This window comes from Balaenoptera physalus, assembly GCF_965194825.1.
Source record: "Balaenoptera physalus genome assembly, chromosome: X".
Taxonomy (NCBI): Eukaryota; Metazoa; Chordata; class Mammalia; order Artiodactyla; family Balaenopteridae; genus Balaenoptera; species Balaenoptera physalus.
In genome coordinates, this window is record NC_138903.1 from 104,525,505 (window position 1) to 104,547,225 (window position 21,721).

The 21,721-nt window shown below is 45.2% G+C and overlaps 1 protein-coding gene and 1 long non-coding RNA gene across 7 annotated transcripts in view; both read left to right on the forward strand.

Moving 5' to 3' along the window:
* Positions 1-293: 293 nt before the first annotated feature.
* Positions 294-9,063, forward strand: ZCCHC12 (zinc finger CCHC-type containing 12). 3 transcript variants are annotated; one of them, XM_082446128.1, is made up of 5 exons: positions 294-5,343; positions 5,512-6,021; positions 6,374-6,425; positions 6,654-6,793; positions 7,220-9,063. In XM_082446128.1, exon 5 carries the CDS (start codon positions 7,329-7,331, stop codon positions 8,538-8,540), a length of 1,212 nt encoding a protein of 403 aa, XP_082302254.1. In that variant the 5' UTR covers positions 294-5,343; positions 5,512-6,021; positions 6,374-6,425; positions 6,654-6,793; positions 7,220-7,328; the 3' UTR covers positions 8,541-9,063. The 3 variants fall into 3 exon arrangements, with proteins under 3 accessions (XP_082302254.1, XP_082302255.1, XP_082302253.1); XM_082446129.1 differs by having other exon boundaries at positions 294-6,192; XM_082446127.1 differs by having other exon boundaries at positions 294-6,021.
* A 1,426-nt stretch (positions 9,064-10,489) lies between these two features.
* The window catches only part of LOC309652097, a 97,223-nt gene continuing 85,991 nt past the window's right edge, over positions 10,490-21,721 (forward strand). For 2 of the 4 annotated variants that reach the window (XR_014258566.1, XR_014258567.1), the window contains exon 1: positions 10,490-20,339. This is a non-coding gene — a long non-coding RNA (uncharacterized lncRNA). The remainder of the gene's footprint in view (positions 20,340-21,721) is intronic. The other 2 variants (XR_014258568.1, XR_014258569.1) reach the window with 1 other exon arrangement.

The following is a 21,721-nucleotide window of genomic DNA, read 5'->3' on the forward strand; positions in this document are numbered from 1 at the left end:
TGGGTTTATTTCTGGCCTCTCAATTCTGTTCTATTCTGATCTGTATATCTATTCTCATGCCAATACCAGGCAGTCTTGACTCTGTAGCTTTTTATAACTTTTGAAATTGGGAAGTGTGAATCTTCAAACTTTATTCTTCTTTTTCAAGATTGTTTTGGCTATTCTGGGTCTCCTGCATTTCCACATGAATTTTACGATCAGTTTGTCAACTTCTACCAAGATGCCAAGTGGGACTATGATAGGAATTACACTGAATTCATGGCTCAATCTGTATATCGCCACTTTAGCAATATTATGTCTTCCAGTTCATGAAGATGAAATATCTTTCCATTTCTTTAGATCTTTAATTTCTTTCAACAATGTTTTGTGGTTTTCCTTGTAGGAGTCTTGCACTTCTAAAATTTATTCATAAATATTTTATTTTTTGATGCTATCGTAAATTAAATTGCATTCTTAATTTCATTTTTGGATTGTTCTTTGCTAGTGTATAGAAATACAATTGATTTTTGTGTCTTGATCTTGTATCTTACAATCATGCTGAACTAATTTATTCATCCTAGAAGTTTTTTCGTGGTTTCTGTAGGATTTTCTATATGCAAAATCATGTCCTCTACAAATAGAGATTGTTTTACTTCTTTTTTTCCCAATCCAATGCTGTTTATTTCTTTTTTCTTGCCTAATTTCCCTGGCTAGAACTCCAATACAATGCCGAATAGAAGTGTCAAGAGAGGACATTCTTGACTTGTCTTTATTGCTATGTCATTAATTTATATTCTTATCTTTATCATTTCATGTTTTCCTAATTTTGCTGGGCATATCTTTTTTGCTTTCTTAAATCTTGAAATGGATACTTAACTCATGAATTTTTTTGGCCTTTCATCATTGCTGAAAGATACTTTTCCTTCTAAGCACTGCTTTAGCTACATTCCACAAGTTTTGATATATTTTCATTATTGTTCAACTACAAATGTTTTAAATTCTACTATCATTCTTCTTTGACCCATCAGTTATTTCAGAGTGTGTACCTTAATTTCCAAACATACAGAGATTTTCCAGTTATCTTTTATATTTATCGATTTATAACTTATTTGCATTATGATCAGATTTCAATTTTTTGAAATTATTGTGACTTGCTTTCTGGCCTAGTATATGGTCAAATTTTATAAATGTTCTGTGTGTGTATTCTATAGTTGTTGGTGGGCAGTGTTGTATACATTGGCTATTAGCTCAAATTATTAACTGTATTGTTCAAATATTCTATATCCTCAGAGACATTTTTTTCTCTCCTTGATCAACTACTGAGAGAGGTGTGGTAAGACCTCCCATTCTGTATATTTGTCTATTTGTCTTTTTAGTAAGTTAACTTTGCCTTTATGTAGTTTGAGGTTTTGTTATAAGTGCATAATCATTCCTGGTGAATTGAACCTTTTATCATTATAAAATAACCCTCTATATCTCTAATAATGCTTTTTGCTTTTAAGTGTATTTTGTCTGATACAAACACAGGTATACAAGTTTTCTATCACTTAATTGTTATTTGCATGATTTATCTCTCTCCATCTTTTTATTGTCAACCTATCTGTATCCTTATATTTTGGATTAGTCTCTCTTAAACAGCATACGGGTGTATTTATTAATCCCATTTGACAATATTTTTTAACGTGAGCATTTAGCCCACAAACATTTAATAAAATTATTAGTATATTTGGGTTTCAAGCTATCGTTTTATTTTGTGCTTGTATTATTTCCACCTATTTTTTTTTCCACCTATGTTTTTTTAACCTCTTCTTTCTTGACTTAAAAAATTGACTCAGAATTTTTTTATTCAACTCTTTTCCCTCTCTACTAGTTTGGAAATTTATATTCTGTTGCTATTATTTTAATAGTTACATCCTATTAATTCCTACATACGTAATTACCTTATCAAAGTATAAATTTAATAAATACCTAAATCCCTTTCGATATGATACAAGGCCCTTAGAAAAGTTGAACTCCATTTATGCCCCTCGACGTCTTTTCTTATTGTACGGTACTTTAAGTTTATTTTTTAAAAACAGAATAGACGTTTTTATGATTCCTTCTGTCGTCAGTGTTCACTTACATTGTCCACATACTATCACTTTCCTTGCTCTTCATTCTTTCCTGCACTTGGCTCTTCTAAAATCACTTTCTTCCTGAAGTACATCCTTTAGAATTTCCATTAGTGCAGTCTGCTGGTGACAAACTCTCCTAGTTTTTGTTTGTTTAAAAATATCCTTATTTCACCCTCTTGTTGAAGATTTTCATGAAAGATGCTGCCCTCAGGGTCCCAGTTTATTATGGTCAGGGTCTCCTGGAAGCATCCCCATCCCAGCTTTGACTTCTGATGAGCCAAAGCCCTAGTGTGAAGTGCCTGCATGCCCTCAGCTCCTTTGATGAAAGAACGATGTCTATCTCAACAAAGTTGCTGGAGATGCTTACGTGAGATAACAGAGGGAAAATTCCTGGCACAGAGGAGGAAGGCAGCCGAAGGTAGCTAATACTGTTTCAACTGAACGCTTTAGCTCCTAACCTACAGGTTTTTAAGCTTTCTGTTTTTGCAATTGGAAAATAAAATGTGGCCTCCTTAGGGCCACCAGAGCTGAATCTTCGCGATTGGAAGTGTCCCCCGACACCCGGCAACATGAGACCAGGGATGCTCACTACCCAACATTCTTCCCCTAGCCCTACATGGAGTGACCCTGTCTTTGTTCAAATGACCCCACCCAGGCACCTGATACACAGTCCATTTCCTTCCAACATTTTGTCAGAGCTCTGAGATCTAGTCTTTGTCTTTTATGATGCCACCATGTCCAACTGCAGATCACCTGATTTGGTGATGAAGCTATTTAAATTCAGAACAAGGGTGTGCTGAGAGGCTAGGGTCAGATTTCACAGCACTGGTGAGCCGAAGGAGGAGTCTGAAGGTAACGCATGAGCTAGCTACCGCCAGCATCACCCTTGACTCTGCCGGGTGACCAGCCTGCCTTCTCTCTACCTCCACCACCCTCCACCCTCTGCCACCACCCCCCCACTGTTCCGTCCACAAGAGAAAGGCCACACTCCTGACATGGAGGGGGCTTCATCTCCAAATTGGGATTGTCTACTCCAAGGCATTCTAAGTATTGGGGTTGGAAATAAGAAAGCAGAAAGGAGCAGGTGACGTACGTTAGCAGGCTAAAGAGGAACCCAACAGCAGCCAAAGGACATCAGATCGTTCACTTGCTTCCAAATGTCAGCAGTCAAGGGACTTCCCTGGCGGTCCAGTGGTAAAGAATCCGCCTTCCAATGCAGGGGTCTCGGGTTCTATCCCTGGTCAGGGAACTAAGATCCCACATGACACGGGGGAGCAAAGCTCACGCGCCACAACTACAGAGCCCACGTGCCCTGGAGCCCGCATGCCACAACTAGAGAGAAGCCCGCAGGCCACAGTGAAAGATCCCGCATGCGGCAACTAAGACCCGACACAGCCAAAAATAAAATAATAATAAAGAAAAAAAGCACCAAATGTCAGCAGTCAAGAACAAGAAGCAGCAACAACTTTGCACTTGTGCAGTGCATGCTGCCACCACCCTGACCCCCAAAAGCCCCACAGGGACCTCCTAGTCACACTCTACATGAAGGAAAGGAGACATGTTTTCCCAGAACCAGAAGTAAGGGAAAATAGAGTGTTGTGAGCTGAAACGCATCCCCCCAAAATTCATATGTGGGAGCCCTAGCCCCCAATACCTCTCCTGTATTTGGAGATAGGGACTTTAAAAAGGTGATTAAGTTAAAATGAGGCTGATAGGGCAGGTCTTAATCCAAACTGACTGGGGTCCTTATAAGAAGAGGAAATTTGAACATCAGGGACTTGAGCACACAGAGGGATGGCCCTGTGAAGAGGCAACAAGAGAGCGGCCACCTGCAAGCCAAGGAGAGAGGCGGCAGGAGAAACCAATCCCTGTGGGCACCTTGATCTTGGTCTTCCAGCCTCCAGAACTGTGAGAAAATAAATAAATTTCTGATGTTTAAGCCACCAAGTCTGTGAGACTTTGTTATGGCAGCCCCAGCGCCCTAATACATGGAGCCGCTGGCTTCACCGCCGATTCACTCCGGACTGCCCTGCATGCTATTTCCATGGAGTTACTCCTCTGAGGCCAGTGATGCCAAATCCAGCGAAGGACAGGTCCCCTCAACCTGTCCTTAGCTCACAGAAGAGCAGCCTAGCAACCTGTCTTCAAGTTGAGAAATGGAAGAGTTGTATCAGTAGCAGAGAGCTGTGCTGTGTGTAATCAAATTGTGTTTCGTTTCTTGCACTTCGTCCTCAAGTACAAATGGAAGGAGGAAAATATGAATGAAGAAAGATTGTAGGGGAATGGCTTTTAACCACTATTTAAATATCTACAGGACTTCCCTGGCGGTCCAGTGGGTAAGACTCTGTGCTCCCAATACAGGGGACCCGGGTTCGATCCCTGGTCGGGGAACTAGAGCCCGCATGCCGCAACTAAGAGTCTGCCTGCTGCAACTGAGACCTGGCGCAACCAAAATAAATAAATAAATATTTTTAAAATATCTACAAAGCTATGGACTCGGCAAAATACAGATTCTGTATTAGTTGCCTATGGCTGCTGTAATTAATCACCACAAACTTGGTGGTTTAAAAAAAGAGAAATTTATTCTTTCATAGTTCAGGAGGCCAGAAGTTCAACATCAGTGTCTCTGGGCAGAGCTGTACTCTCTTCCTTGCCTCTTCCAGTTTTTGGTGGCTGCCAGCATTCCTTTGCTTGTGACCACACAATGTCCGCCTCGGTCTTCACGTCACATTCTCCTACTCTGTGTGCATCAGCCCTCTCTCTTCCTCTCTCTCTTATAAGAACACTTGTGGTCAGTTTTGGGGCCCACTCAGATGATCCCGGATAATCTCCGCCACATCAAGATTCTTACTTTAACCGCACCTGCAAAAACTCTTTTACTTTATAAGGTAACATTTACAGGTGCCAGGGATTAGGACTTGATATGTTTGGGTGGACATTATTCAGCCTCCTACAGAGTCCAAAATCTTTGTATACAATTTCAGGAAGATCATGGACTCCAGGAGGAACATCTGCCCTGGCGTTGCATTTCACCATAGGTATGCTGTGAACAGATACGCTGGAGGCAGGTCTATTATCCACCATCCTCTTAACACCTCAGAATCAACTACAGTGCTGGTTAAAAATACAAAATCCCACCCCCAGCTCTAGCCCTCGTCAGTCAGAATCTCCCAGAGGCCGGGCCCAGAATCTGCATTTCCAACAAGCTCCCCAAAATGATTGAGGCAGCCAGCCTTGCACGCATACTTTAGTGAGTATTGGTTAAGAGCCTGAGTGCCCAAGTCCCCTCACTGTTAAATGGACGTGGTACTGCCACCTCCTTCACAGTAAAAAAAAAAAAAAAAAAAAGTCTGTGCGAGCTGTTTGCACAAAGAAAGCGCTAACGCTCTTTTCTTTTCTCCACTCCCCCTCTACGAAGGTGAAGAACTTTTATTGCTTATTTGATTTCCATTCCGCCTCATGTTTAATGCACCTGCCTTCAAAGCCCAGGGTTGAGGCAAGGACGAGAGGGAGAGAGGAAGACTCGAAAACTCCTCCAGTCCCCGCAACCAAGCTGCGCTTGACTTCCCGGGGACCTGCTGGTCACCGCCCCCCGCCCCTCGGCCGCCGGCGCACATTTGCATCCTGCCCGAGGCGGCGCGGGGAGTCCGCCCCCGCGCTCCATTGATTGGCCCCGTCTGCCAGCTCGTCACGCTCTTTTGTCTCGGGGGGCAGAGGATAAAAGCAGCCGCGGCTGCCGTGGGAACCGTGCTGCCTCGACTCGGCTACCACTCGCTGGGTGGCCGTGCGAAGCAGCTCCGTCGGGAGGTCCTGGGTCGCTCAGCGGCCGAGGAGGCGCCCGTCCTCTCCCCCTGCAGGGCCGCGGAGACTGAAGGCGGAATCACAGCTGTCAACGCCGGAGCGTCCGCTGCCCACCAGCGGAACACAGGTAAAGGAAGGGGGCGCGATTGCCCCGCGAGGAGAGAGGAGGGGAAGCCCTACCAGGACTGGGCGGCTCCCCGTTTGGGAAATCGAGGACTGTGCGGCAGGGGGAGGAGCACTCCCGCGGCCCGGCTGCGCTGAGGGAGGAGGTGGGGTTCCACTGGCTGCTGCCGAATGGGTAGGATTTGCCTGGATTGAGAGGGGGGGCGTTTTCGGGGGGAAGTGGCAAGGGGCGCGTTAGTATTGGGGGGAGAATCGCAAAGTGACTGCCTTGAACCCCTTTGCATCTCCTCATCCCTTCCTGGGGGAGGAGTACGTGGGTGTGAGCGTCCAACTCCTATTCCCTTTCTCCGTGGCAGGCGACCAAAGCCGAATCCGAACTTGAATTCTGTACGGCTGATTGCAGAGCTGGTAGGGCACGATTTCCCGGGGGAAATGTAATGGGCGGGGGGCTTGCTTTGGCTTGTATTCAGAGGTGGGAGAAGGAATTTTCCGTCTGGGTACTACGGAGGCTGCCGGAGGAGGAGGCGGGGGGGGAGGGGAGGGGGAGGGGGCGGGCGCGGGGTGGGAGGGAGCGGGATGAGGGATGCGGCTGCTTCTGACCCTTCCCTCCCTGCCCTGCCCTCTGCGGCGGCGCAGTCTTGACGCCCTAAGGTCCCGGATCGGCGACCCCCGGTGGACAGCGATCGACCGTACCCCAGAGGCGAGCTTTCTCACGGAGGCCACCGGTTGCAGAAGCTGGAAGTGAAATAAAGGCGCGCGCTTGCTCCTGAGCTCCTGTAAGAATCTGAAAAATAATGGGGCGGGGGAGAGGGGACTTTAAGAAAGGGGTGTGGTTGAGACCGGAGACCAAGAGGTTAATGAGATCTTATTTATTCCCACAAATCTTTGACCGCTGTGCTCTATTTTGAGAGCCCAATATCAGCTCCATACACTATTACACTTAGAATTAGAAGCAACAGTTGCCGTCCCTCTTGAAGGACTGGCGGGAGGGGATGGATGAGGCTGTAAAAAGCACCCTGCTAACCCGGAGACACCGGCTGGCTCCGTGAGGTTGTAATTGCCAGTCTTCTGGAGGATATTTTTAGGGCAGTGGGCAGATATAAAATGTACTGCAGGATATTCAGGAAGGGAGAGAATACAGCTGCAGCCGGTCCCTTATGAACTCCTCCTCCCGCTTTTTGTTTTGTTTTCTTTTTTTACAGTTCCTACTGAGATAAGAGGAAGGCAGAGCCCCCCAGCACGCCTGCAGATTAGGCTCTTCTAAAGAGCCTGAGCATCTTGTTACGTTCAGAAACGCGGTCTTCGTCCGTCATGGCTAGCATCATTGCGCGCGTGGGTAACAGCCGGCGGCAGAACGCACCCTTGCCGCCTTGGGCCCATTCTATGCTAAGGTCCCTGGAGAGAAGTCTTGGTCCTTTAATGGCCAACTTGGCAGAGAGAAACATGAAGTTGTTCTCGGGGAGGGTGGTGCCAGCCCAGGGGGAAGAAACCTTTGAAAACTGGCTGACCCAAGTCAATGGGGTCCTACCAGATTGGAATATGTCTGAGGAGGAAAAGCTCAAGCGCTTGATGAAAACCCTGAGGGGCCCCGCGCGGGAGGTCATGCGTTTGCTGCAGGCGGCCAACCCCAATCTAAGTGTGGCAGATTTCTTGCACGCCATGAAATTGGTGTTTGGGGAGTCTGAAAGCAGTGTGACCGCTCATGGTAGATTTTTTAACACCCTGCAGGCACAAGGGGAGAAAGCCTCCCTTTACGTGATCCGTTTAGAGGTGCAGCTCCAGAATGCTATTCAGGCAGGGATCATAGCTCAGAAAGATGCAAACCAGAGTCGCCTGCACCAGCTCCTTTTAGGGGCTGAGCTGAATGGGGACCTGCGCTTCAGGCTGAAGAATCTTCTCAGGATGTATGCAAATGAGCAGGAGCGGCTCCCCAGTTTCCTGGAGTTAATCAGAATGATAAGGGAGGAAGAGGATTGGGATGACACTTTTATTAAACGGAAGCGGGCCAAGAGATCTGAGTCAATGGTGGAGAGGGCAACTAGCCCAGTGGCATTTGGGGGCTCCCCACCCATAGTGATCGGTAATGCCAACTGCAACGTGATAGAGATAGATGATACCCCCGATGATGACTCAGATGAGGATGTGATCCTGGTGGAGTCTCAGGACCCTCCACTTTCATTCTCGAGTTCTCCTCCCCCCAGACGCAGGGCCAGACCTCGGAATCAAGTGCTAGTCATTGATTCCCCCAACAATTCCCGGGCTCAATCTCCTTGTACCAGCGGGGGTTCTGGGTGTAAGAATGATGGTCCTGGGGATATGCGTAGAACCAGGAAGCGAAAATACACAATCCGCTGTTCGTACTGTGGAGAGGAGGGCCACTCAAAGGAAACCTGTGACAATGAGAGCAACAAGGCCCAGATGTTTGAGAACCTGATTATCACCCTGCAGGAGCTGACACATACCGAGGAGGAGGGGTCAAGAGAGGCCCCTGGCGAACCCAGTGACCCTTCTGAGCCACAGTGAGGTGCTAGTCCCCAGCTTTAAATGAACCCTAACCTATATACAGAGTGCAGCAATGGGAAAAATGGCGGGTGGTGGTTCTAACTGCCTGAATTAATCCACAAGGTGGCTTTCTTTTGGGATGGAAGACAAAGGGTCTTGAATATTAGCACAGTGGAGGGAGATGGCCTGACCTCCGTCCTTGCTTCCAATCCCCTGCTGCCCAAGGGTCTACCTTCTGTGTGTGCCCCTTTCCTTGATGGCTTTATTCTCTTTGTGAAACTGGTATAATTCATTGTTAAATATTAAAACAATAAAGGGAAGTACAAAAAGTACAAGTAACCCCAAACCCTCCAACCCTTATATAACCATTGTCAACCCTGTGATGAATGTCCTTCTAGATAGTTCCCTATACCTATGTACCCAGATAGATAATACGTATAGATAAAAGTGATCAAATATAAGTGCTGTTCTAAAGTGTATTTTTTCACCAAATAATATATGTTGTAGGCTTCTTTCTATGTCAATAAATATATATCAGCATCTATCTTAATGTCTCTGATACTATTTTAGGAAGAAGTAAAGGAAAAAGGAATAAGAAAAATACAGTAAAAAGCTATAAACGGTGGGGTTATACCCTGAGGTGGAGTTTTTATTAACTGCCCTTTGCAGATGAGGAAAAAGGAAGAAGAAATGGGCTGACATTCCCCAAAGGTAAATGGACAGAGCCCCTTTACCACAACTGACCTGTCCCTTAGGTCACAGAGCCAAACTATGGCACCCACTAGCTGACAACACGCTAATGCTTTCTTCTCTAATGTGTCCAGAAGATTCTGACAGTGGGGGAGTCTGGTGCTGAAGTAATAGCCCAAAATGAGGATCCCAGGGGCTCCGTTCCTGACCGCTTTGGGGAGGGGCAGCTCTCCCTCCTCTGGGTGGATTTCTGAGATCGCTGCTGCCGCTGCTTCACCACATCCTGGTCACAACCGGGAGTCTCTCCTGGGGGCTGACATGGCCCTCTGCCCACTCCCCAGTTAAGGAAAGGGAGCCCAGCACCAGGAAGCTCAGCTCCTGACAGCGCCCTGAGGACACGGGCAGCCCGAGGACGCCAAGCCTAACCCCACTCAACCCAGGAACTGAGAATAGCTGGGGAGGAGCGAAAAGCAATCCAGTTGCCAGGATGCATGAAGGAACACGGGGATCAGAAAGCCTGGAAGCCCTCCACACTATTTTAGTGGAGTGGTGGGCATTCATGGCCTGGAGAGGCGGGACGGGGTTGGGGGGCATGGAGAACCTTCCCAGGAACCTGCCCTGTCCCCTCTCCTGATCTCATATTGGAGGGTGGTAAAAGAGGGAGTATCTGACCTCAGACCCTGAGGGTCCCTATGCTTCTTGTAGGTGTGTAAGTTCCTACCTCTGTGAGCAGGACAGGCTGGGGTGGGTGGTGGGGGGGATGACTGCATTTAAGCCAGGGGGTGGAGCGAAACGAACGCGCACACCTGGGGACCTGAAGCAGCTGTCCTGCAGGAAATCGGTGCTCCATAGAGCCGAGAGGACAGCGCACGCAGCAGCGGGAGATGGTGTGTCAGGGGCTAAGCACAGAGTAAGAGGAGAGCGGCTGAGGGCCCGATGCCCAGGGACACTCACATGGAGACTGACGGGGGCAGGAAGCCCGGTGGGAGTCACAGATTCCAGGGTTTCATACAGAACTCTGGGCTGTGTGTACCAGGAATGGCACAGGTTGAGGCGCCCAGGGAGCGGTAGTGGGCTTCTAATTATGTTAGCAGTTGAGGGAGGAGGGAGGGGGAGATGCCAGGCGCTGTAAGAAGCCAGTGCAGCCTTCCCTGGGCTGCCACGCCTTGAACCTGCCTTGAAAGACACCCCACCCCCGGCACCCCACACACACTGCCACACACTCTCTCTCTCTCGGTGCAGGGGGGTGGAGGCTCAGCCTCCCTAGCTCTGCCATTACTCCTCCCCCACCCCTAGCATCCCAGGTTTGCCTTAAGCCTCAGCGTCCTTAACCCTGCTGGCCAGAGGGAGACTGGGAGGGCCTCTCTGCCTCGGACCCTTTAGCTGAGAACCGGCCAGGAGTGCAGACTCCAGAGGCCCTCTCCTTGCATCCATCCGTGGCACCTCTGGGACCTTTGTAGCCACCTCCATCTCTCCAGAGCCAAAGAGGACCCCCCCATCACCTTCAGGCAAGAGGCAGCTCCACTCAGGCCCCCAAAGCCACAGGGACCACCACCATTTCCCAACTCACATAGATTTTTAACCCTTAATTCCTCATACCTCTCCCCTTCTGCTCATCTTTTCTTAATTTTACTTTATAAACACTTGTTGAATATTTGCCCAAAGACCCCCTTTATGTTGCCATAATTTCTTTCTGGCACCAGGTAGAAGAGAAACCTGAAATGATAGATAAATAAATTCTGCCCATTTCACTACCCTCCTTTTCACTGGAGTTAGCTTGGGAGTTCAGTATAGACCACTGCTTTGAAAATTTGTTCTGTGATTCACCCCCCTTTTCTTCCCTCCTCCATCCTCCTCTCTATTGTATGAATTTGAGATTGTCTAAGTTTTTATTTCGCCAACCTGATGTAATCTGACATTTCTTTTTTCACTTTGTGTGACACTGGCTTTTTCTTTACTCAAGAAATATGTATTCTCCCTAATTAGGAGACATGGAACCAAGACCTGGGCATTCAGATCGGACTAATGGGGTTAGCCTAAAAAAGGCTTCATTTCAAACTATAGGCTTCTTTTCTTCCTTTCTGCCTTCATTTCTCATTGGTCGCTAAGAGATGAAAATCACCCTTTTGTCTTGTCAGAAGAAACTGGCCTCCGAGTACCCTTCTGCGTTATGTCTCTCTCCTTCCGGGCACTCTTTCCCCTTGGTTTCCATGATACCCCTCTCTCATGGTTCCCCCCTCCCTGACCTTCTTGGTGCCCAGTTCTCAGTCTCCTTTGCTGAATCTTCTTCTTCTTCCTGATCCTTCCATAATAGTAATCAAAATCAAAATCATTACAACTGTGATTTATTAAGAGCTTATTGAGTGCCAGGCACCCTGTACCAAGTCCTTTAAACGCATTAGCTCCCTTAATCCTCATATCAACTCCATAAAATAGGTATTACTATTAGCACATGTTTCAGATGAGGAAAGACTCTGCAAAGTTAAGAAACTTGCCTAGGGGCATGCAGCTAGTTAGTGGTGGAGCCAGAGGTCACTCTCCCAGGTGAGAAGGCTATGCTTCTTACACGTCTTAGCTCTCCTGTGTTCACAGCACCCTACGATGTAGGTGTTATTATCTGCATATGAAGTATGAGGAAACTGATGTTTGTAAATTCAGGATAATAAGACCTGTTTTCCCCAGGTGCCCAGTGTATGAGTGCTTAGCATAGGGCTGGTCCATTGTGGGCTCTCAAGAAATGGTAGCTATGATTACTTGGCTAGAATGCATTATTCTGCTACAGAAGGAAGGACGGGGAAAATTCAATGCAGTTCATGCTACGCAGGCAGTGCTTATTCAGTGTTACTCTGACACCATGACAGTTGGGCTCCAGGAGCTACGCCGAACCTGGCCCCTGACAGGCACAAGAGTGGATTCAGAAATGCCTGAGTGTTTAGTGATGGTGATGATGGTGGTAATGATGATGATGATGATGATGATTGATGATGGGATGATAAGGGAACACTTACTGAATGCCGAGGTGGATTTCTCCTAGTTTTGCGTGTCCCCAGAGGAGGTCTCCTTCCCCCACATGTCAGAGGCACTCCTATCCTTTCAGATAGGTCAAGACCAGCCAAGTCTTCCCCAACTCAAACAACTCCCCTGAGCAGCAGACGGGAGCTAGGGGTCAGGGGAGCTGATCTCAGAGGGTCACACAGGCTCCCTAGTGCGTGGCTGGAAGGAGACATGACTGAGGTCTGAGGAGTCCTTTACGATCCAGATAACCCCCCAATCCTGTCACTACCAGGGATCTCAGGGACAGGATAAAAGGGGGCAGAGGGAGTGGGGCTGGGTCTCCCCCCGCATCCTGACAGGGTGTATGGATCTCCAGCTGCAGCATCTCATCTCAGATCGGAGGTCACAGTTTATCATGGCCTCTCACAACTGCTTTCTCAGATATGTACCACGCTCACCATCCCCACTTTACAGACCAGGACGTTGACGCACACATGGTTATAGGACCTTGCCTAAGATCAGACAGCTAGTAAAAGTTGGAGCTGGAACTGAACATCAGATTTGCCCCTCCCCAGAGACTGTAGTTTTTACCATTGTGCTGTAAAGTCATTCCTAAGGTAACAGGTACAAGACATCTGATCATTCTATTGGCTGCATCCTGGGTATGGATTTCTGAATTGTCATACTCACAACCTAAGCATAGTAGGATGGCCTTGGTCTCATTTCTTTTACTGAACAAGGCAGAAAAAATTATCATTTTAGGAAACTTCCATCTCAGAGCCTGAAACCATCTTCTCCTCATATTTATTTTTGTATCCAATTTCTGGGATAAGAAATTACAAATTGTTGGTGAGGACATGGGCAAGAGGCTCTCTCCCACACTGCTGGCAGGACTGAGAATTGACACATTCTTTCTACAAGGCCAACGGGAAAATGTATCAAAGGTTGAATGTGAAAACCCTGAAACCAGCCGTTTAACTTCCTGAAATTGACGCTAAGAAAGTAACTGAACAAGAGTAAACATTCTTATGAACAAAGGTGTTTATTCTAGCTTTTTAAGTTTTTTGTAACAGTGGAAAACTGGAAACAACTTGAAAGACCAGGAGTAAAGTTTGGCTGAATAAATTGGGCTCCACACTTGGAATGGAATGCTATGCTTTTAAAACTCTGGGAGTGCTTTCAGATCATTGGGCCTAACCAGACAAATGAAGAGTGGCCCCTCTAGAAAAGGGCTTAGAAGACCACCAGTCCACCGGGGCTTCTGTGTTATCTGTGACTCCCAATGTGCTGTGTCTATCAGCGTGGTCCTCCCCTTCATCTGGCAAAACTCTTGTCAAATTTCTAGTATCATCTCCCCTGGCACTCCCTCGGGACAGCTTTCTCTGACTCCACTAAAGGTCATTCCTTTCAGCTTAGGTAGTACTTTTCATTGTAACTTCTTGTCTAATTATCTGTCCTCCCCAGGAGGCTTATAACCCCTGTGCAGAGCACAGGGAGTTTTCAATACCTTGGTACAGAATCCAGGCACACTCTCACCTCACGTATTTGCCCTGGCTATTGTAACTCTTCCTCTAGATATCCCTGTGCCTTGACTCCCCACCATGTTCAAGTATTTGCTCAGATGGCACCTCCTCCTGAACAGCCCATTTAAAACTGCACACCTGGGCTTCCCTGGTGGCTCAGCGGTTGGGAATCCGCCTGCCAATGCAGGGGACACGGGTTCGAGCCCTGGTCTGGGAGGATCCCACATGCCGCGGAGCAACTGGGCCCGTGAGCCACAGCTACTGAGCCTGCGCGTCTGGAGCCTGTGCTCCGCAACAAGAGAGGCCGCGATGGTGAGAGGCCTGCACACCACGATGAAGAGTGGACCCCGCTCGCCACAACTAGAGGAAGCCCTCGCACAGAAACGAAGACCCAACACAGCCAAAAATAAATAAATAAATTAAAAAAAAAAACACTGCACACCTGCACCCCCCCAAAATAAAATACTTAGGAATAAACCTGACCAAGGAGGTGAAAGACATACGTTGAGAACTATAAAACATTAATAAAGGAAACTGAAGATGATTCAAAGAAATGGAAAGATATCCCATGCTCTTGGACTGGAAGAATGAATATTGTTAAAATGGCCATACTACCCAAAGCAATCTACAGATTTAATGCAATCCCTATAAAATTACCCATGACATTCTTCACAGAAGTAGAACAAATAATCCTAAAATTTATATGGAACCACAAAAGACCCAGAATTGCCAAAGCAATCCTGAAGAAGAAGAACAAAGCAGGAGGCATAACCCTCCCAGACGTCAGACAATACTACAAAGCTACAGTAATCAAAACACTGTGGTACTGGCACAAAAACAGACATATGGATCAATGGAACAGAATAGAGAGCTCAGAAATAAACCCACACACCTATAGTCAATTAACCTTTTGACAAAGGAGGCAAGAATATACAATGGGAAAAAGACAGTCTCTTCAGCAAGTGGTGTTGGGAAAGCTGGACAGCCACATGTAAATCAATGAAGTTAGAACACACCCTCTCATCATACACAAAAATACACTCAAAATGGCTTAAAGACAGCATAAGACATGACACCATAAAACTCCTAGAAGAGATCATAGGCAAAACATTCTCTGACATAAATCGTACCAATGTTTTCTTAGGTCACCCTCCCAAGGCAATAGAAATAAAAACAAAAATAAACAAATGGGACCTAATCAAACTTACAAGCTCTGCACAGCAAAGGAAACCATAAGCAAAACAAAAAGACAACCTACAGAATGGGAAAAAATATTTGCAAATGATGCGACCGACAAGGGCTTAATTTCCAAAGTATAAAAACAGCTCATACAACTCAACAAAAACAAAAAAACAAACAAAAAATGGGCAGAAGACCTAAATAGACATTTCTCCAAAGAAAAAATACAAATGGCCAATAGGCACATGAAAAGATGCTCAACATCACTAATTATTAGAGAAATGCAAACGAAAACTACAACGAGGTACCACCTCACACCACTCAGAATGGTCATCATTAAAAACTCTACAAATAACAAATGCTGGAGAGAGTGTGGCGAAAAGGGAACCCTCCTACATTGTTGGTGGGAATGTAAGTTGGTACAGCCACTATGGAAAACAGTATGAAGCTTCCTCAGAAAACTAAAAATAGAATTACCATATGATCCAGCAATCCCACTCCTGGGCATATATCCAGACAAAACTCTAATCCAATAGCCAAGACATGGAAACAACCTAAATGTCCATCGACATGATGATGAATGGATAAAGAAGATGTGGTATATATATACAGTGAAATATTACTCAGTCATAAAAAAGAATGAAATATTGCCATTTGAAACAACAGGGATGCAACTAGAGATTATCATACTAAGTGAAGTAAGTCAGAAAGAGAAAGACAAATACCATATGATATCACTTATATGTGGAATCTAAATATGACACAAATGAATCTATCTACGAAACAGAAAGAGACGCATGGACATAGAGAACAGACTGGTGGTTGCCAAGGGGGAGGGGTTTGGGGAGGGATGGAGTGGGAGGTTGGGGTTAGCAGATGTAAGCTATTGAATATGGAATGGATCAACAACAAGATCCTACTGTATAGCACAGAGAACTATATTTAGTATCCTATGATAAACCATAATGGAAAAGAATATATAAAAAAGAATTGTATATAACTGAATCACTTTGCTGTACAGCAGAAATTAACACAACACTGTAAATCAACTATACTTCAATTAAAAAAAAAATAGAACTGCACACCTGGACCAGCATTCTCATTTCCCTTTCCCTGCTCTGTTTGCCCATCACATGCCTCTCTTCTAGCATACTACATAATTTACTGATTTATTATGTTAATTGTTTATTCCTGCCTCTCCTCACTAGACTATAAACATTTTAGTCTGCTTAGTTCACTGGTGTATCCTCAGCTCCTAGAACACTGCCTGGAACATAAGCCGGAGCTCAATAAATGTTTGTGGCTGGAATGAATAAAGTGCCTGTCACACAGTAGGCACTCAGCTAATGGCAGCCTTTATTATTGCTCCTTTCCTGGAACAAATTTTACTGGAGGGGAGTCAGTCAAGGAGAGAACAGTGTACACTGCTGAACCACCATCCATCTAGTTGAGATCAGAAACCTGGGAGACTTCCTAGATCAATTGCTTGCTTCTCACTCTCCCAGGCTGTCACTTATTAGTTGGACCATTCACTCCTAGCATGGCAGAAAGTAAGAGATGGGTTTCTTTGTGGCTACATACATGTCACATCATCAGACCTTAGGTTTAGGTGTTTCAAAGTCCCAATCACTCCATGTGCATTTGTAAATATTAAAGATAACTGCCCTGTAAAATATGAATGTTTTGGGTAGTGTTTGCTCTTTCCCTTTTATTAAAGGATAATTAAGAATAATAATTATGTGGTGCAGCCACTATGGAAAACAGTATGGACGTTCCTTAAAAAACTAAAAATAGAGCTACCATATGATCCAGCAATCCCACTCCTGGGCATGTATCCAGAAAAGAGGAAAACTTTAATTCAAAAAGATACATGCACCCCAATGTTTATAGTAGTACTGTTTACAATAGTCAAGACATGGAAACAACCCAAGTGCCCATTAACAGATGATTGATTTAAGAAGATGTGGTATATATATACACATACAATGGGATATTACTCAGCCATAAAAAAGAATGAAATATTGCCATTTGCAGCAACATGGATGGACCTAGAGAATATCATACGAAGTGAAGTCAGACAAAGAGAAATACTACATGATATCATGGAATCTAAAAAATAGTACAAATAGTACTTATTTACAAAATGGAAACAGACTCACCGACATAAAAAACAAACTTATGGTTACCAAAGGGGAAAGGGAGGGGGGAGGAATAAATTAGGAATATGGGATCAACAGATACAAACTACTGTACATAAAATAGATAAGCAACAAGGATTTACTGTGTAACACAGGGAACTATATTCAACATCTTGTGATAACCTATAATGGAAAATAATCTGAAAAATATATATATAACTGAGTCACTTTGCTGTACACTTGAAACTAACACAATATTGTAAATCAACTATACTTCAATAAAAATATGTAAGACTTGCATGCATAATAAATAAATAACCTAAGATGTAAAAAAAGAGTAAAATAATGAATATTATTTTCATTCGCTATGTGTTGAACATGTCAATGATATAGTAAGAATTATTAACCCCATTTTAGAGGCAATAAATGGGTCTCAGTAAGAGACAGCAACAGGATTAAGGTGTTATATGCCAGTAAACAGATGGTAAGTCTGGCACCAAAGCCTATGAACTTTCCATCATATATCTGAAGTAGAAGTGTTGACATTAATGAGAAAAACTGTATCACAGTGGAAGATCAGTTATTGGGGCAGGGGTACCAGGAAGATATGAACATCTGATCAATTTCCTGTTCATCAAGCACAGGTTAAAGCTGTTTGAAAATCTGTAAGTAAAAGAACTTAAATTTTACTAGAGGGAACATGATGGAGGTTGATTTTAAATATCCTGAATGGACCAAGATCTAATTTAGCTCAGGGAAACATAATTGAAAATAGAATGTCTTTAGTATCACTGATCTCTGAAACTCAAGAAATGACACATAAACTTTTTCCTTCTCTGTCTGCCAGAATGCTTGGTAAAACTATTTTATTCACTAAATAATTTTAGAGTTGTTATAAAAGTAGAGTATTTAGAATGTCACAAAACTATACAAAAGATTTTACATGGTTAATATTTAAATAGCCATAAAAGTATACAGGAAGAAAAAATAAACCATAGGTGAATACTGAACATTGTGCCATCTTTCTTTTAAATCCTTTTTCTAACTTTGTGAGTGTAGATATAGGCACAATTTATTGAGTAAATTTTGTTCTTTTTCTGTTAATAAGTGCAATAATTTCAAAAGTAGAAAATAAAGATTGGCAAAAAGAGAAGTAAGGGGGTGGTAAAGCCTGAGCAAATATAAAAACATACCCCCCAAAAAATACAAGAAATAAACACTGTGCTGTTGCTGGCTGACAAATAATGATCATTAATTGTAGTAAGTATGATTATTTTCATAGACAAAGCAAAAGAATTGGTGGAAACGTTTCTGAAAATAAAATGAGGGACGTTAATGTAAAATCTGAAAGGCTTAGGAAAAGAAAATGATAAAACTCTTTTTACCATTAGAAGATACGAATGAAAGGAGAGAACTGAAGCTCAGCTAGAGGATGGTGGGTGAGCGTGGTGGATGTAGAGGAAGACATTATCATAAAATCACCCAGGCCCCAGCCACATCACAGGCTGGACCTCACAATTACAATGCAGGGATCCTCTGCCCCACTTGGCTTACTATTAAGTGCAGTAGCTCATTGGAATAAAACAAGAGTGGTGAGAGCCACGGCAGGGGTGAGTCAGGGGACAGTCAGAACACAGAGGAGGGCCCTATAATCCGCGGGGTCAGGCTTCTCACAGGGGGTCATGTGTAGGCTGTAGGACTAGTATCCTCAGCAACTGGGAGCTCAAAGGGATCAGAGCGCTGACCAATGTGAAACCTACGTACCTTACCATTGTGGTCAGAGAGCCCCAAGCTGGAGGCCCAAGAGGCAGGAGGAGCACACTTTTCCAAGTTGAAGGTCTTGAGCTGTGGTGCTGAGGTCTCAGGGGCACTGGATGCCAGTGGGGACTTCAAAACCGTCAAGTGCTGGCTTCCCAGATATCACCAGTGCACCTGTTGGTATGACAATGCTGAATTTATCGCTTACCTCTGTAAGGGAGAACCCTCACCTCACAAAGCTTTGCCAGTGTTTCAGGGAGGAAAGAAAGGGCAGAATTTATTGAGAAATGAAAGCATGGTTTAAGGCAGAGGGTCTTTCAACTCTGGGGCTTGATTAGGATTGGGTAAGGATCATGATACCAACAGTCTGGGACTGAGGGAAGCTGCAAGGGGAGGATTTTGAGGAGAGGGACTTCAAGAATTTCAGAGAGCAAACTGTTGCTGCTTTCCATTGAAGAGTTGATGGATCTTTGGGGACGTTGCTGTAGTGAAGAAACTATTTGCCTGGACAGAGGAGTCCTGGAAAAGTAATGCCAACGAAGACAGTGGGCTGGCAAGACACATTTATGTACATAGGATGGCGTGGTTTCGCTTCACAGTGTCCAGGCTGAGTGTGGGGATGGACTGTTTTCTCATATACAAAACACTTTTATGAATAATTCACCTTAGGTATGCGTTTATTTGGTAGTGTCAAAATCCTTTCGTTTCTCTGAATCCTGAGGGAAGATAATACCTACTCTTATCCTGAGAAACAAACTAAATAGCTAGCTTTAACAGTCTGGTAAACCCTTTGGGTGGATTATTTTATTTAATCCTCACAAACACCTTGTGAAGTTGGTACTACTATTATCCCTATTTTATAAGAGGAGGAAACTGAGGCTCAGGGAGGTAATAATTAGCTCACAGCGATGCGGCTACAAATGCATTTTTTCGTAACGTCAACAAAAACCATCTTCAACAAAGCTGCCTTATTCTGTTGCGTTTTTGCAGAAGGGAGCTGGCATCCAGGTTCGAGATAATTATTTGACCATTCTGTCCTGTTTGGGGTCCTTCTCCCTTTGGGGAGAAAGGAGGAAGGGGTGGAGGCCGCCTCCACCTACTCCACTTTGGATCTGGGTCAGCTCCCCTCGGCATCGCCGCTTCGCCCTGGGCCAGCGGCGCGGCCATTTCCGCCGCAGACGCCTAAGCCTCTGCTTGGGCTGCCCCGCGGACCGGAAGCCACTCGCTAGTCCACGCATGCTCCGACCAGCTGGTGACAACAGCGCCGGTTTTGCCCGCTTCCGGCTACCAGGGAGCGCCACGACATAATCGCGCGTGCGGGGAGGGGTGGCGGCTACGTGGTCGGGGAGCCGAGCGCTGGGACGTAGGGGACCGCGGCTTGGAACTCGGGATGGCTGCAAGCCTGCTCAGGCCGCTTGCCTTCCTCCATCGCCTTCTTTCGCTGTGCGCAGACCACACGGTGGGACTGTAGCGGCGAAAGCGACTGAGGTCTGGGCGCAGTTATCTGTAACCTCTTGGCGACCCTGACAAGCAGACGCGTGAGTTTCCCGGGCACCAGGAGGCCCTGGGAGGAGACACCTCACCCTGACTTTGTAGCAGTTTTTGCCCGTTCCGCAACGCAAAGAAGGAGGGACTCGGTCCTAACCTTTCCCCTAGCTCGGAGAGGTGCTGTTCCACCCCCCGGCACCTCCCCCATCGCCCTTAGATAGATGTGCTTTCCTTTAGAGTATCCCAGGGGGCGGGTCTGGAGGGGTGGAGTTAGTATCTATCAGCTGTTCTGGCAGGACATCCTTGCCTAGTAAGCACTGACCAAATTGCCAAAAAAACCCCCAAACACACAAACAAAAACCACTAACATTTTCACAGATATGCTGTAATAGAACAATTCACCTGGTTGTGAACAAGGCTTGAGAGTTGCAAGAAGTGAATTTGTTACCTGACTACAGTTTATTGCTTGGAGTAGGGGCCTGGCACACTCACACTTAAACTGGCAGACCACGGATTGTCCAGATTACACACTGGGATCACCCAACCGGAAACGCATTGTACACCTCATCACGCAATATTCAGAGAGGCTGACTTTGATGTTTCTGTCAGCACAACCCCAAACCCCAACCGACATAAATGCCTCAGAAACTTCATTTACCACAATTCTTACCAGGTCTTGTCATGGAGGAAAAAAGTTAATTTAGAGAGAAACTAAATAATGTAATTGAGGGATTTTTAAAAAAAAAGAGCCTTATACTTTGCATACCATTAAATTCACTCATTTTACGTGTACACTTGTTTTTACTAAACTTATGGAGTTGTGTAACCATCACCAGAATCCAGTTTTAGAGCATTTTTATCACCCCTCCCCAAATTCCCAAAAGACTATTTGTAGTTAATCTCTCCTCATACCTCTAGTCCTAAGCAACCATGTAACCGCCCTCTGTCTCTATAGTTGCTTTTTCTGAACAGTTCATGTGAATGGAATCATACAATATGTGGTCTTTTGTGAATGGCTTCTTTCACTTAGCATGATGTTTTCCAGGTTCATCCATGCTGTAGCATGTATCAGTACCTCATTGCTTTTTATGGCAGAATAACATTCCATGGAATGGGTATACCGCATTTGTTTATCCATCTATCGGTTGATGGACATTTATTTCCACTTTTTGGTTATCATGGGTAATCCTATTGTGAACATTTGTGAGGACATATGTTTTCAATTCTCTTGATTTCACTGCCCTGCTCGGGTGCTGCCGTAGTGCCCTTAGCAGACCTCTGTCATAACACTTAACACACTGCCCTATAAGCTTGGGTTCATTCTCTGTCTCTGCACTGGAAAGGGCAAGGACCATGTTCACTTGTTCCCTGGTCTGGGAGTGGGACTTCTGGGTCATAAGGTGACTGCATGTTGAACTTCTTTAGGAATTTC

What these genes read in the sequence shown, in the direction of transcription:
- ZCCHC12 (XM_082446129.1), top strand. Translation starts at nt 7,329, where the DNA reads ATGGCTAGCATCATTGCGCGCGTGGGTAACAGCCGGCGGCAGAACGCA.